The following is a 12934-nucleotide window of genomic DNA, read 5'->3' as shown; positions in this document are numbered from 1 at the left end:
TTCCTTTTTTGGAAATAGGTTGAATAAAAGCTTCTTCTAAGCAGTTGGATAGATGCCAGATGAGTATGACAGCTTGAAGAGACTGAATGATACCATCATAGCTAGGAGACTTATTGGTATCAAGGCTACTGAGTATTTTTATGATGTCCTTCTGAAGTACTGTGGAACGTTTGTGGAAAGGTAGAAGGAGATCTGCCTTGGTCATCTATACAAGAGTTGGAGTAAAAACTGCCTGAAGGTCTGCCTTATCTTTTGGAGATGTTACTGTTGTACCATCAGCATGTGTGTGTGTGTGTGTGTGTGTGTGTGAGAGAGAGAGAGAGAGAGAAAGAAAGAGATGGAGACATGGAAGGACTGCAATTCCATCCCATTATCTTGGTAAAGAAGACATGCTTAATGCATTTGGCCCTTACAATATCTGCTTTGGATTTGTTGATGATTTTTTTTACAGTTATTATGAACTGAAGCATAAGATGAGAGGCTGAAGTTTTTGACCTGAGCCATTGGACATAAATTTTTGGTTTTTGGCTAAATTTTTGGCTTGGACTGCTTTGGCACAGTTGTTGGAGAATCAGGGTTCGAATAAGGTTTAGGATTTCATGTGGAGTAGGGAATTAAATCATTCATCCAGATAAGATTAATTTCTGTTATTAGATCAAGGCAGGTGTTATATCTTGTTTCCACTCATCAGGATCAGATGAGTGGAAACAAGGTATAGAAGTCCCAAAGGTCATCTCATTTTACACTGCTGTATGCCTGTGCTCTGTTTGTGAAACAGGCCATACTACAGGAAGGTGGAGATGACTTGACTTGATTCGGAGAGACTATGTATTGCATAATCACAGCCCTTAATAGCCTGTATATGAAAGGACAAAACAAATTAACTGGTGCTTGATGCATTTTGCAAAACCTACCAAAAGAAAAAAAAAAAAAGGATGAAATAAAAGAAGTATGGAACTTATAACACAGGTTTGGATGAGTTACTGGACAGGTAGTTGAAGTTCAGGTGATATGCTGCAAAGGTATTTAAAAAAGCACAAAGGCTCACTTGGATTTTGAAGATTATTATTATTAATATTAGACCTCTAGGGTCAGAATACTCATTTGAGTTCCCCCCAATCAAATGAGTACAAAGCTGACCGATGTCTGCCTTAATCACACTCATCATTTCTGCACTGACATCCTTGCTGACCACACTCTTATACAGAGTCTAGCAATCATTTAATAAAAAAATAATAATAATTTAAAAACTGTACATAATTATCAAATTAATTAATAATATTACAAGGAAGGAGCTTGTGTAGCTCATTTAGTTTTGATGATAGCCTTTGAGTGGAAAGACATGGAAAGTCAAGGATGTGAAGAACCATTATCAGGATTTTTCAAACAGAAGGCAGGTTGACCAGTCTCACCTGGAGGTGGAAAGGTTTTTTTCCCCTTCTGGAAACTTGGGTTCTTTATCTCACAAAACAGTCAAATTTCCTAGAAGAACATACACAATTTAACAGCCAAAATACATGGCTATGAAGATAGGATTAGCCATTATATCAGAGTATTAATCAGATTTCAAAGATGCCAAGTTACTTGACCATGACAGGCCATTGAGTCTAACGTGATAAGGAGATTGGGAATATTACATAGACATGTAGTCTTTAAAAAAATAATACCTTTTATGTTCCATTCCAGTACTATCATCTATCATCTTGTCTTGCTAAGCCTTTTCCAAGTTGAAAGAGCCACTGCCAAAAACCCTTCACTCTTATTTTTGATACTTATGGCATTTACACTGTTTGGAAAGAAGTCAGTGGACACCCTAGAAGAACACACACACTCCCAAGTCAGTGCAACTGTGCCTGAGCGAAATGGCTGTGAGAAGGGAAATGATGGAGTTTGAAAGAAGATTTATGATAGGATGCCATGTTGCAGGTCTGTCTGTTTGGCAAATTGTTAATAAATTGGGCCATCTCAGTTCAACAATTAGTGATACCATACTTAGATGGAAGAACAGGGAGTCAACTGCAAGTGTTACCTGCAGGGGATGACCCATCATATTCGCCGAACATGACCGTATGGTGCTATGAAGGATAATATGTAAAAACCACCATTCATGGGCTCATGTTGAATGCAGAATTCCAGACATTGATTGGAACACATATATGCCCAAAAACATTCAGAACCAAGGCTCAAAACATTGGCTTCCCTGGTACGACTGCAAAATGCAAGCCCCACATTACTCAAACCAGCATACAGTGTCATCTTCAATGGTGTAAAAAAAGCATGTACAATGGGACATGGAAGCTTGGAAAGCCTGTGTTATGGAGCAAGGAATCATGCTACACCCTCTACTGAGCAGATGGATGGATGTGGCAGATACCAGGTGAATGTCTCTTACCAGAATGTGTAACAACAGCTATGAAATTCAGAGGTGGTAATGAGATGGTCTCATCATATTTTACTTGGTTTGGCCTCAGACTTCTGTTTGCGGTGCCACGAACATTAAACTCCAAGAGGTATCTGAACGTTCTGGACAATACAATGGATCCTGCTTTGTGGCATTTCTACAGAAGTGACCATTGTGTCTTTCAGCAAGACAAGGCACTGTGTCATAATGCTGCAGCTATAACTGCGTGGTTTGTGGACGTTAATGTCACTGCACTTGATTGGTCTCCACAGAGTCCTGATGAAAACTCTATTGAGAACATCTGTGGGATGAAGAGTGAGCGAGGTGAAGGGACATCTACCTCACAATAGTCCACGACCTCATTACATACCTGCTAGAAGAATGGTCCAAAATTCCCATTGATCAATGTCGTATGCTTGTGTAAAGTATGCCCTGCAGGATTGCTGCAGTCATTGCAGCAAAACATGGTCCTACATCTTATTAAAGTGGGTGTTATGGTTGTTTGTTCCTCCAACTATGGTGTCTGTTAACTTCTTACCAAATAGTGTATATATGGTAATTGCAATATCCCTTTGGGCTAATATTTACCCTTGCATGTTGTAGTGACTATTCTGTTTAGATCTGAGACTTGATAAACCACTTTTAGCATTCCTTGATCTCACGCTCTCCTCAACATTTCATGTACAAAGTTTTGATCCTTTCTATGCCCACATTCATTTGCTTCAAGGATGCTTGCATGTACACTCACTTGCATCCCCTCCATTTATTTTGGTTTCTGTGATTTTTTTCACTTTTAATCTCTCAATTACAACACTTTCTTCTGACATCTAACTTTGAAATCATTCATATACAGTTGTAATATAATAAATTTAGTTTAATCCTTTATCCAAGTGTGAGCAAACAAAGTTTGCGCCTGAAAGTATCTTCAGGACTGGGGTAAGGTGGTACAACACCAGGGTACTCCTTGCAAAGGTGGAGCAAGATACCAACACTCCTATCTCAGTATCTCCCATAATGCAAAACACATCTCCTTGTGGATATGTATAATGTTATGCATTAAGGGAAGGGCCACTACCCAGAATAGTTTCGACCTTTATTGAGGTAGAATGGGAGTTCATGCCTTTAATCACTGGCCTCTTTAGATTTAAAAAAAGTTGTGCTGAGAGTCAGCTTGATAGTGAGAGAGGAGGAGAAAGATAGAGTGGATAGCAGTAGATAGTTAAAAGAGGCCTCAGTCGATCTACTTGGCCTGACTTAAATGCCAGCACCAAGCAGATCTCCGACATTATCTCCCTCCATCCATTCTTTTCCGTGTTCCCCAGCCAGCCACCTCTTCAGATGTCTGGCTGATGAAAGAAGTGAAAAACAAATGCAGGAGGACACACATAAATTGAAAAGCAAAAGGAACTAGGACACATAGAAGCAGACCAATAAAAGAGCGAAGACACACATAAAATAGGACAACAAAAGTCAGTGAAATAACAGAATAGTACTGTAGGAACTGGGGAGGAGCCTGGCCCGAGTGATGCAGCCCACAAGGAGCTTCACCGCCTCGCTGTAAGCCTTTGCCGCTCGGGTTCTCAGGTCCGCCCCCTCCTGTGAACTAGATATGAACGAGAAATTCTAAAAATGAACGAAAATTTTTTTTTTTTTTTTTTAATTCGATCCTTCCCTGATTCTCTCGAGTACCCTTTTTTCAAATAGTTTTGCAACATTTTCTAGAAATTTAACAAATAATGTCGCCTCTTCATCCGTTAAATTTAGTAGTTTCTGCATATCGATTGGTTTCCAGTGCAGTCTGTGGTAAATATGGTCTCTCCATTTTATCGATATCTGATTGTTATTCATCTCGTCCGCATATTGTATTTTAGGATATCCTAATTCCGTTAGTGCCGTAGTCACTTTTTCCAATAACTCAGGACTTGTAATATATGTCGAATTGATGGCTGGTTTGAGATCCCAACTGAACAGTAAGTTTTCTTCAGATTTTCCGACGGCTGTTTCATTTTCTTCAGATTTTTCGACGGCTGTTTCGTTTTCCTGCTCATCCTTAGAACTTGACGTTTCTGTTGGACTTTCGGTATTCGGCTTGGTTCTTTTATTTTCTTCTTCTTCTGGTGTGATAGGTCTTTTCGTTGTATTGGTACTGGTTTCCATTTCCTCCGATTCTGTGCTGTTAATGTTGCCTTCTGTTTCAATGGTGTGAGATGTCTTGGCATTCCATTTCTTTTTCTTCTTAGTTTTGCCTTCTGCGTTTTTCCCTTGTATTGCCTGATTTTCTGTCATAGTGGTTACGATAGTTGGGGGATGGAGGGCTGGAAAATCTTCTGAGTTATGTGCTTTTGGTTCATTTAATGTTTGGCCGGTATTTTGAGAGTCCTCTGTTGAGAGTTCCGGACTGATTACTGGAATGGCTACTGCTGCAGGTGTTATGGCACCTCCTGCTCTTTCAGCAAGCGTTCTGTTAGGGCAAACATTAACTTTGTGAGTTTCGTCTCCGCATTTCCGGAAAGATGCTTCGCATTGCGCTAAGGCATGTCCTGTCAGCATGCAGTTCCTGCACTTATTTGTGGGGCAGCCAGTGCCCAAATGCTCAGGTGATCCACACTTAAAGCATAGTCGCTTAACACTAGGGTAGCTAACCATTACCCTGGCCGATCCTATCTTGACGAAATTCGGAATTTCTGCCTTCATCATGACAGAAAAGGTGACTTCTCCTGACTTCCATTGAGGGAAGTCGGTGTCCGTGCCAATTTTTATGTCACGCACGGCTCCCCATTTCGAGAAGACTTTAGGTATGATGTCAGTGTCTTCTTCGAGATATTCTAGCGGGAACTGATCTATTCTTACTCTTTTGGAAAGACTTCCCACTACAAAAGGGTGAAAAATTTTTCCCTGGCACTCGACTCCTGTCAGTAATTTTTCTCTAGTTGCAACGTTTGCAAAGTTGAAACCTTCCCCCCCCCCACCCCCCACCCCACCCGTAAGGGGTAAAACCAGAAATATTGTCTGCCCCGACGCAGTCAATTAATAGTCTGCGCGAATGTCCTCTTCTGAATATCAGTATCTATTTCGAACCTGAGGGTTCTTACCCTCGGTAAAGACGAAGACATTACTTAAAGAAAGAAGGAAGAAGATTTTCCAGGGATAGTCTATTCTTATCTAAAATAGCAGAATGCTGTATATAGGCCTAAAGAACCCACAAAAAGTTGAAAAAAAAAAAAACACAAAGGGATCTTACCAAGGCAGCAGGACTGGAATATGAGCTCTTTCTCGGGATCTGGTAACTGGAATCCAAGGCTGGGATACTTTCACTTGCAGAGCTGGAACATGGAGCTTTCTCTCGGGGCCGCTGAAAACAGGTCTCTTCAGTGGGAGCCAGGCCCAAGTGGAGATACCAGGCAGAAGCATTAGCAGGTCATCTCTACCTATAGGAGTTGCCAAATGGTGTGCCACCCTTTTTTAATAAATTACTCTGGATTTAGAGAAAGATGTTGAAAGTTTATTTTTCACTTGGTTTGAAGTATAATAAATTTAGTTTAATCCTTTATCCAAGTGTGAGAAAACAAAGTTTGTGCCTGAAAGTATCTTCAGGACTGGGGTAAGGTGGTACAACACCTTCTTTCAATCGCAAGCTTTGTTTGCTCACACTTGGATAAAGAATTAAACTAAATTTATTATACTCAAACCAAGTGAAAAATAAACTTTCAACATCTTTCTCTAAATCCAGAGTAATTTATTAAAAAAGGGTAGCACGCCATTTGGCAACTCCTATAGGTGGAGATGACCTGCTAATGCTTCTGCCTGGTATCTCCACTTAGGCCTGGCTCCCACTGAAGAGACCTCAATAAAGGTCGAAATTAGTCTGGGTAGTGGCCCTTCCCTTAATGCATAACATTATACATATCCACAAGGAGATGTGCTTTGCATTATGGGAGATACTGAGATAGGAGTGTTGGTAGCTTGCCCCACCTTTGCAGGAGTGTCCTGGTGTTGTACCACCTTACCCCAGTCCTGAAGATACTTTCAGGTGCAAATTTTGTTTGCTCACGCTTGGATAAAGGATTAAACTAAATTTATTATACTCAAACCAAGTGAAAAAAAAACTTTCAACATTTTCATCATATACAGTTGATCATAAATGCTATCATTCATCTGTCAAATTGAATTCATTCCCCGAGCATTTAATTGTAAGTGGAAGTTTCTGTGGTTTAGAAGTTCATAAGACATATTCCAGTAATTGGACCACATTTTTTTATTAAGTTAAAAGCACAATAAAGAAATAAAACCAGACAAGTTTCGTATGTCATTTGACTTACATCTTCAGGGGCAAAAGGTAACTTAAAGTTTAAAACAAAAAAAGAGAAATTATTCAAAAATAGTTCATACTATACAGTTGTAGCTGTCTGTCTTACATAGAAAAAAACTGTTGCATAGGAAATTTAAAGAAGCTGCAAACATGCTTAGAATTCCAACACAATGCAATAAAAACCAAAGCTTAATTCTACACCAAGTTTGGTCAACTTTGATAAAAAAATATACCTCAGTCAGACCTCAGACATTATGAACGTGAAAAACAGAACATGGCATCATTCAGCATTGTTTAAATTTAGCACTGCTTTGAATCTGCATTATGATTTTTTATGCATCTACTCTCCTCCACTCTCCTTATATCTCTTCCATAATCTCTCTTTCACCTGCAGTTCCTGTTTGATATCGTTTGTCATCCACTTTACACCAAATTGTGTCCTCTTCTTCACTTGTGGAATACAGCTTACTGTTGCTGCTAACAAATATTCCTTTACAGTTTCTCAAGTACTAATGATATCTGCCCCAAGTTGATTTCTAAGACTATCATAATCACCTGCCTTATAATTCCACATACATTCCTTTTTCTTTGATACTCCTGCTCGTCTATTTAACTTCCAAGTCAAAATCACATGGTCTCTCTCTCTTCAATTGGGGGAAGAGATGCCATGTCAGTCATAATCAGCTCTTCTGATGACCAAATATAAAACTCTTGAACCTCATGTTCCTTCTACTATGTGTTGCCTAAAATATTTGTCCCTCAAGAATTCTAGGAATTTCATTCCCTGATTACTACATTCATTTTCCTCTACTCAACTTATACTGCTGTAGTTAAAATCACCCATAATAATCATTCTTCTTGCACTTGCCAAGCTCAATTGCCTAAACATCTCCTGCTCCCTACCCTCTATGCTCCTTGGCTTGTAGCAACACCCCACTAATCTTGCCCACCTTTGCCTCACACCATATGCTTTCAAAACCATTAGTGCACTGCCTTCTAAAGCCTCCACTCTTAGATGACATAAGTCATCACTTATCATAAGCAGTATACTCCACCACCATGTTTTCCCTTCCTATCCTGCCACGTATTCCCTTCCTATTATGCAACCTTGTTTCTGTGTAATTCTTTTTTTTCCCCCTTCTTCTTCTTCCAGTAAATCATTCATACTTTCTCTTATTTCATATTTGTCAGCTTTCAAAACTGTAGTGAACCTGCTGAAATTCAGATTTTTTTTTAAATTTTCATTCTAATACCATTCTTAACAAACGTATTCTTTGTACTTTTTTAAACAATATAAAATTATGTTCTGTGAAGCACACTGGTTATCCTGGAATTAATATATAATTCTCTCTCCTAATATTCCCTTCCTCTTTCTGCATCCCCTCTTTCCCTCCCTTTTTTTCTACCTCTTCCTTTATGTAAGTGATATATGACTGATTAATGCTATGTATGAAGTCACTTGACTTATCAATGATAGATGATTTAAGTGTTAAGCTTAATTTAACTGTTTCCTCTTATATATTATATCGTAGACAATATTTCTGACAATATCAATATGCTGACAATATTTCTTTACTAGTAGTATTGCACTGTTGAAATTTATATAAAATAGTAATCCTAATTATACTCATCAACTTGCTGTTCCTATTGTTATTTTGTTGCAACTTAATTAGATCATGACTTATTTCAACTCGTTTTTTAAGCTTGGATTTAAATTTTACTTTTTTATTGATTTTATTGTTATTTTTAGCACCCAGAGCACTTAAGGCAGGTGGTGAAATATTATGTGGTAAGCCTCTGAAAGCATTACAGGATCAACTTCCACTGTTTAAAATTTCTTATAGTGAGCCGACATTAGATACACAGGAAATGGAGGAACTTCCAAGTATGTGTAATACTAAGCACTTTTAGCTTTGTTGAAATAAAATGTTTGCTTTCTAAGAAAAACAAAAATTCGTAAAGAAAAACAGTGAAAAAATAAAAAAAATCAGACTCATCTTTCTCATATTTTGATACCTCTGGTTTCAAAATATGAGGTGCTGTTATAAAGTAATTTTAGTTATTTCTTTGCTAATTGCTATACTGCTAAAAGATTATGAGAACATCGGGAAATTAGCATGCATAGTAGCAACAACAACCAATTTAATTTGCACCTTTTATCACTACTATTAGTAGCGATAAAGGGTGCATTTTTTTTTTAATATACTGAGGAAATCAATCATGTAGATATTCTGACCTGTATGAATTTTGTAACAGGAAATAAATTTGCACAGAATCATGTGTTAAAGAGAATGCATACAGTTAACAAACAAAATCTGTTTGCTGGAGGTCTTTTGTGTTTCCTGTGTTCAGGCTACAGAGCAATGCTTCCAGTTTCTGTTCCACCTTCCTCAAAGTATATTGAGAGAATCTGTTCTTCATTCAACAGTATATCAGTAAGACAGTTTCACAGCCCAGCAGCTGACAAATAATTCTAATGATAGTATTATTTGGCTTTTATAATTTACATTATTACTTTATGACTTCACCTCATATCAGTGATTATTTTCCGTCTAGCAAATAATATATTTTTTTTAAATTCAAACACAAAGGCTGACCAATGTGAACAAATGTGTTGCATAAAATGGTGGGAGATGAGGGGGGGGGATGGGGAGAACAAATGGTCACCTCTGGAAACTGTATAAGGAGAGTGTGAGCAAGGGAGTGAGGAGCAGATTTTTTTGCATTGAGATTTGTGAATGATTGGAATGCATTGCCTGTGAGCATAGTGTCTGCAGCAAATTTGAATGTGACTAAGGCTCGTGATAAACTGTGTGTATGACACCTCCTAGATGAGTCTTTGACTTTATGGGGGTCTTATGATAATAATAATAATAACACAGGCATGCAAAATTTGAGTCATGAAAAGTTGTATGGAAACTATTAACTGTTTCTGATTTATTTTTGACCATTAATTTCAAATATCTCTTCCATTTTTCTCTATCACATAAGGATTTTTCACAAAATGGATCTCAATGTTACAGTAAAATAGCTTTAAAACACATTATATTAAGTAAAATAACAGTGTTTAAAATTTTTCGTAAACATTTTTGGAATGAAAGTATTGGAAAAAAATGTTTTAATTAAGGTAATTAAAGATTAATCTTTAGTGCATGCTTTATATTTTGTTGTGGTGTCTTTTTCTTTTTGAATTTTTTCTGTGAAATTCTTTTCCTGGGTTGTCTCTGTGCTACATCCAGCAATAGTCCGCCATCATGTTGGCATTCTATCTGCCCTGGTACCTTCTTTCCATCTACTTGATGTTTTGGTGGAATCACTCTCCTTGCTCTTCACTGACAGTTCCCAGATTCTCAGAAAAGTAGTCTAAATGAGATTTGAGAAAGTGCACTTTTAAGCTCATGGAGCATCCCAAATCCTTGAATTTCTGTAGCATGTCTTCCACAATAATTTTATAGTTGGCATCCTTGCCTTGTGATTTCTAAAAATTTGGTCACCACCTCTTTCAAAGCTTTCCACGCTTCTTTTTCAACAGTTGCCATTTTTTTGCTGTAGATAATCCTGGAAATTTTGCACAGATGTATTTAAAACGCTCTCCTTCTTTCAATAAAGCCTTGAAAAATTGCTTCATCAATCCCAGCTTTATATGAAGTGGGGGGTAAAAGGATTTTTTCCCGAGCAACCAAAGTTTCGTGTAACACATTTTTACTTCCAGGTTCTAATGTGACTCTTTCTGGCCATTCCTTCATGATCCGATATTGCTCTCGATCTCGGCTGTCCCATTCGCTCAAAAAGCACGGGTATTTGGTGTATCCTCTGTTTTGTTATCCCAAAATCATAGATATGATTTTGAGATCTGCAAACTGTCCATCCATGATCATTGTACTTAAGTTTGCTGAGAATGAAGACTAAATTTTCGTATTGTTCTTTCAAATGCATGGAATGTACTGCTGGTACTGAAGCATACTTATTTTAATTATGTGGAAGCACAGCTTTGAGGCTTCTTTTTGAGGAATCAATAAACAACCTCCAATCATGACTTCATATTTTACGTTGAATTTGCTTATCAGTCCGGGAATATCCTTACAGTAAACTAAATCACCTTCCTCTGAAAAGTAAGGAAGAAAATCTCTTCTTAGAAAATATGCCACCTTTCAGAAATATGATAACCTTAGTAGTCAATGACTAAAGTTCAATTAAAGAATCACACAAGAAAATGTGTCTGTGGCAACAAGAAAGTCATCCGTTATCTCAGCGAATCAGATTCAAAGTAGCCACTTGCACTTTTTTCTGCATTCCTCCCTCCCTCTTCTATCTTAAGAATGAGAAGTTTCATGGAAATTTCTTTATTTACCATAAAAAGGCACTTCAAAAAAGTGCTTATACAACTAATTAGCTGTAAATAAAGGAGAATGAAAATAAATACCAATGCACTGAATTTAAATCCAATTACTACTAACGAAAATGATAAAATTAGAAATTGGGTAAAAATTGGTAGGGGATAGAATTTTTTTACTATTTTTTCTGAACTCAGCACCTAAACAATCTATAAGAATCAATTATTACCTCTCAGACAACTTTTCCATCACAGGCCTGTGTAATTCTTCCTCTAGCTTGCCAAATAACAGAGGATTCTTCTGAATTTTATTTGGCCTCGGTCAAATCTCATATTGTATATTTCTAGCCTACATCTTATACTCATCACTAATTTACACACTACACTACACATTCCTACACATTATTAACTTCCTCTTTCACATTCACATCACTTAAATGATTCTTTAAACATCAAATTTCATTCACCATTTGTCACTTCATTATCACCACATTATATGCCCTACATGCATAACTATGGTTACTAACCCATCACATCATCATCATCATCATTATTATTACAGACACATCCATGGTGTCAGAAAACTGATTGTGGGAGGCCAGCACTATTATTCACACAATACCTACCATACCGCTCCTTAAACTCATTCACTGTCACAGCACTCCAACGATTTCTAGCAATCATTACTGTCATTCACCACTCACGCCTTTACTAACCATGCTCTGCCACAACTTCCTGGGATTATCCCTATTTCTCCTCCTCCATCACATTCTGAAACATTTCTTTCCTTTAATCTTATAGAACTCTTTTGGTAACTAATAATTTTCTTTATTGCACTAAAGTCATGGTGTGTGTGTGTGTGTGTGTGTGTGTGTGTGTGTGTGTGTGTGTGTGTGTGTGTGTGTGTGTGTGTGTGTGTGTGTGTGTGTGTGATGGAGGACCTCCCATGATGAGTCACTGACTCTATGGACCATGGAGATCTACTCCTGCTACTACTAATAATAATTATGTTCACTCTTTTCCACCTGTGAAATAAATTTTCCAATCCCACACACCTTCAATTTATCCCCACAGGGAGTATTCCACTTGTTCATCTTGGTCAGTCATCTACAAGAAACCAAAATGACTAAATCTGTGCACAGTAGTCAAGGTGCGGCCATAGCCTTATTAAGAGGGATAATAGCTTCTCTATATCTGCTTGTCAGTGACTTGTCATGCTATTGTCTTTTTCATTTTTTTTAATATCAAATTGCAAGTATGTGGATCGTAGACTCTGGTTAACAGGAGAAAGAGGGGTGATATGATAGAGGTCTATAAACTTTTGAATGGGTGTTATAGAATTTCAACTGATGAAATTTTTTGTTATATGGAAGGTGGGGAGAGAACACAGAAGCATCCATGGAAGTTAAGTTTGTTCACAGTCAAGAAAGTGGTAAGAGCTAGGTTTTTCTCCTAGAAAGCAGTGAGTGAGTGAGTGGAATAATTTGCCATTAGGGGTAGTAAGTGCATCTCTTCTTCTTCTTCTTCTTCTTCTTCTTCTTCTTCTCTTCCATCTAAGACAGGTTGAGTCTTCTCTTGAGCAGGATCTCCCAGTCTTCTCTGTTCCTTGCTGTACGAAAAAGTTCCTTAGATGTTCTGCATCCTGAGATGTTCTTTATTGATTTCAGCCAGGTAATTCTTGGTCTTCTGGATCTTCTTTTTTTCAGTTGGAAAAGTATTGATTAGTATGTTACGAAGTCTGTCTGCATCAATGTGTACAGTGTGGCCAAACCATCTCAATTGTTGTTTTCTAATTTTTTCTATTATTGTCTTTTTATATAATAATTCTTGTCTGACTGTGCTGTTTGTTTTATTTTCTATCCAACTTGTTCTATTTATTTTTCTTAAGCAT

At 37.6% G+C, this 12934-nt stretch overlaps 1 protein-coding gene across 1 annotated transcript in view; it reads left to right on the top strand.

Annotated features, from left to right (window-relative positions):
* Positions 1 to 12934, top strand: part of LOC150103053 (phospholipid-transporting ATPase ABCA1-like) — an 859669-nt gene that overhangs the window by 61544 nt on the left and 785191 nt on the right. Inside the window, exon 5 of the mRNA XM_090398068.1 lies at positions 8461 to 8595. Coding sequence (XP_090254194.1) covers positions 8461 to 8595 — 135 coding nt within the window. The remainder of the gene's footprint in view (positions 1 to 8460; positions 8596 to 12934) is intronic.

Source organism: Typopeltis vanoorti, chromosome 9 (genome assembly GCF_054136105.1).
Source record: "Typopeltis vanoorti isolate ZY-2024b chromosome 9, IOZ_Tvanoo_1.0, whole genome shotgun sequence".
Classification (NCBI taxonomy): domain Eukaryota; kingdom Metazoa; phylum Arthropoda; class Arachnida; order Uropygi; family Thelyphonidae; genus Typopeltis; species Typopeltis vanoorti.
The sequence above is the reverse complement of the archived record's forward strand: the minus strand, read 5'-3'. Positions and strand labels throughout refer to the sequence as shown.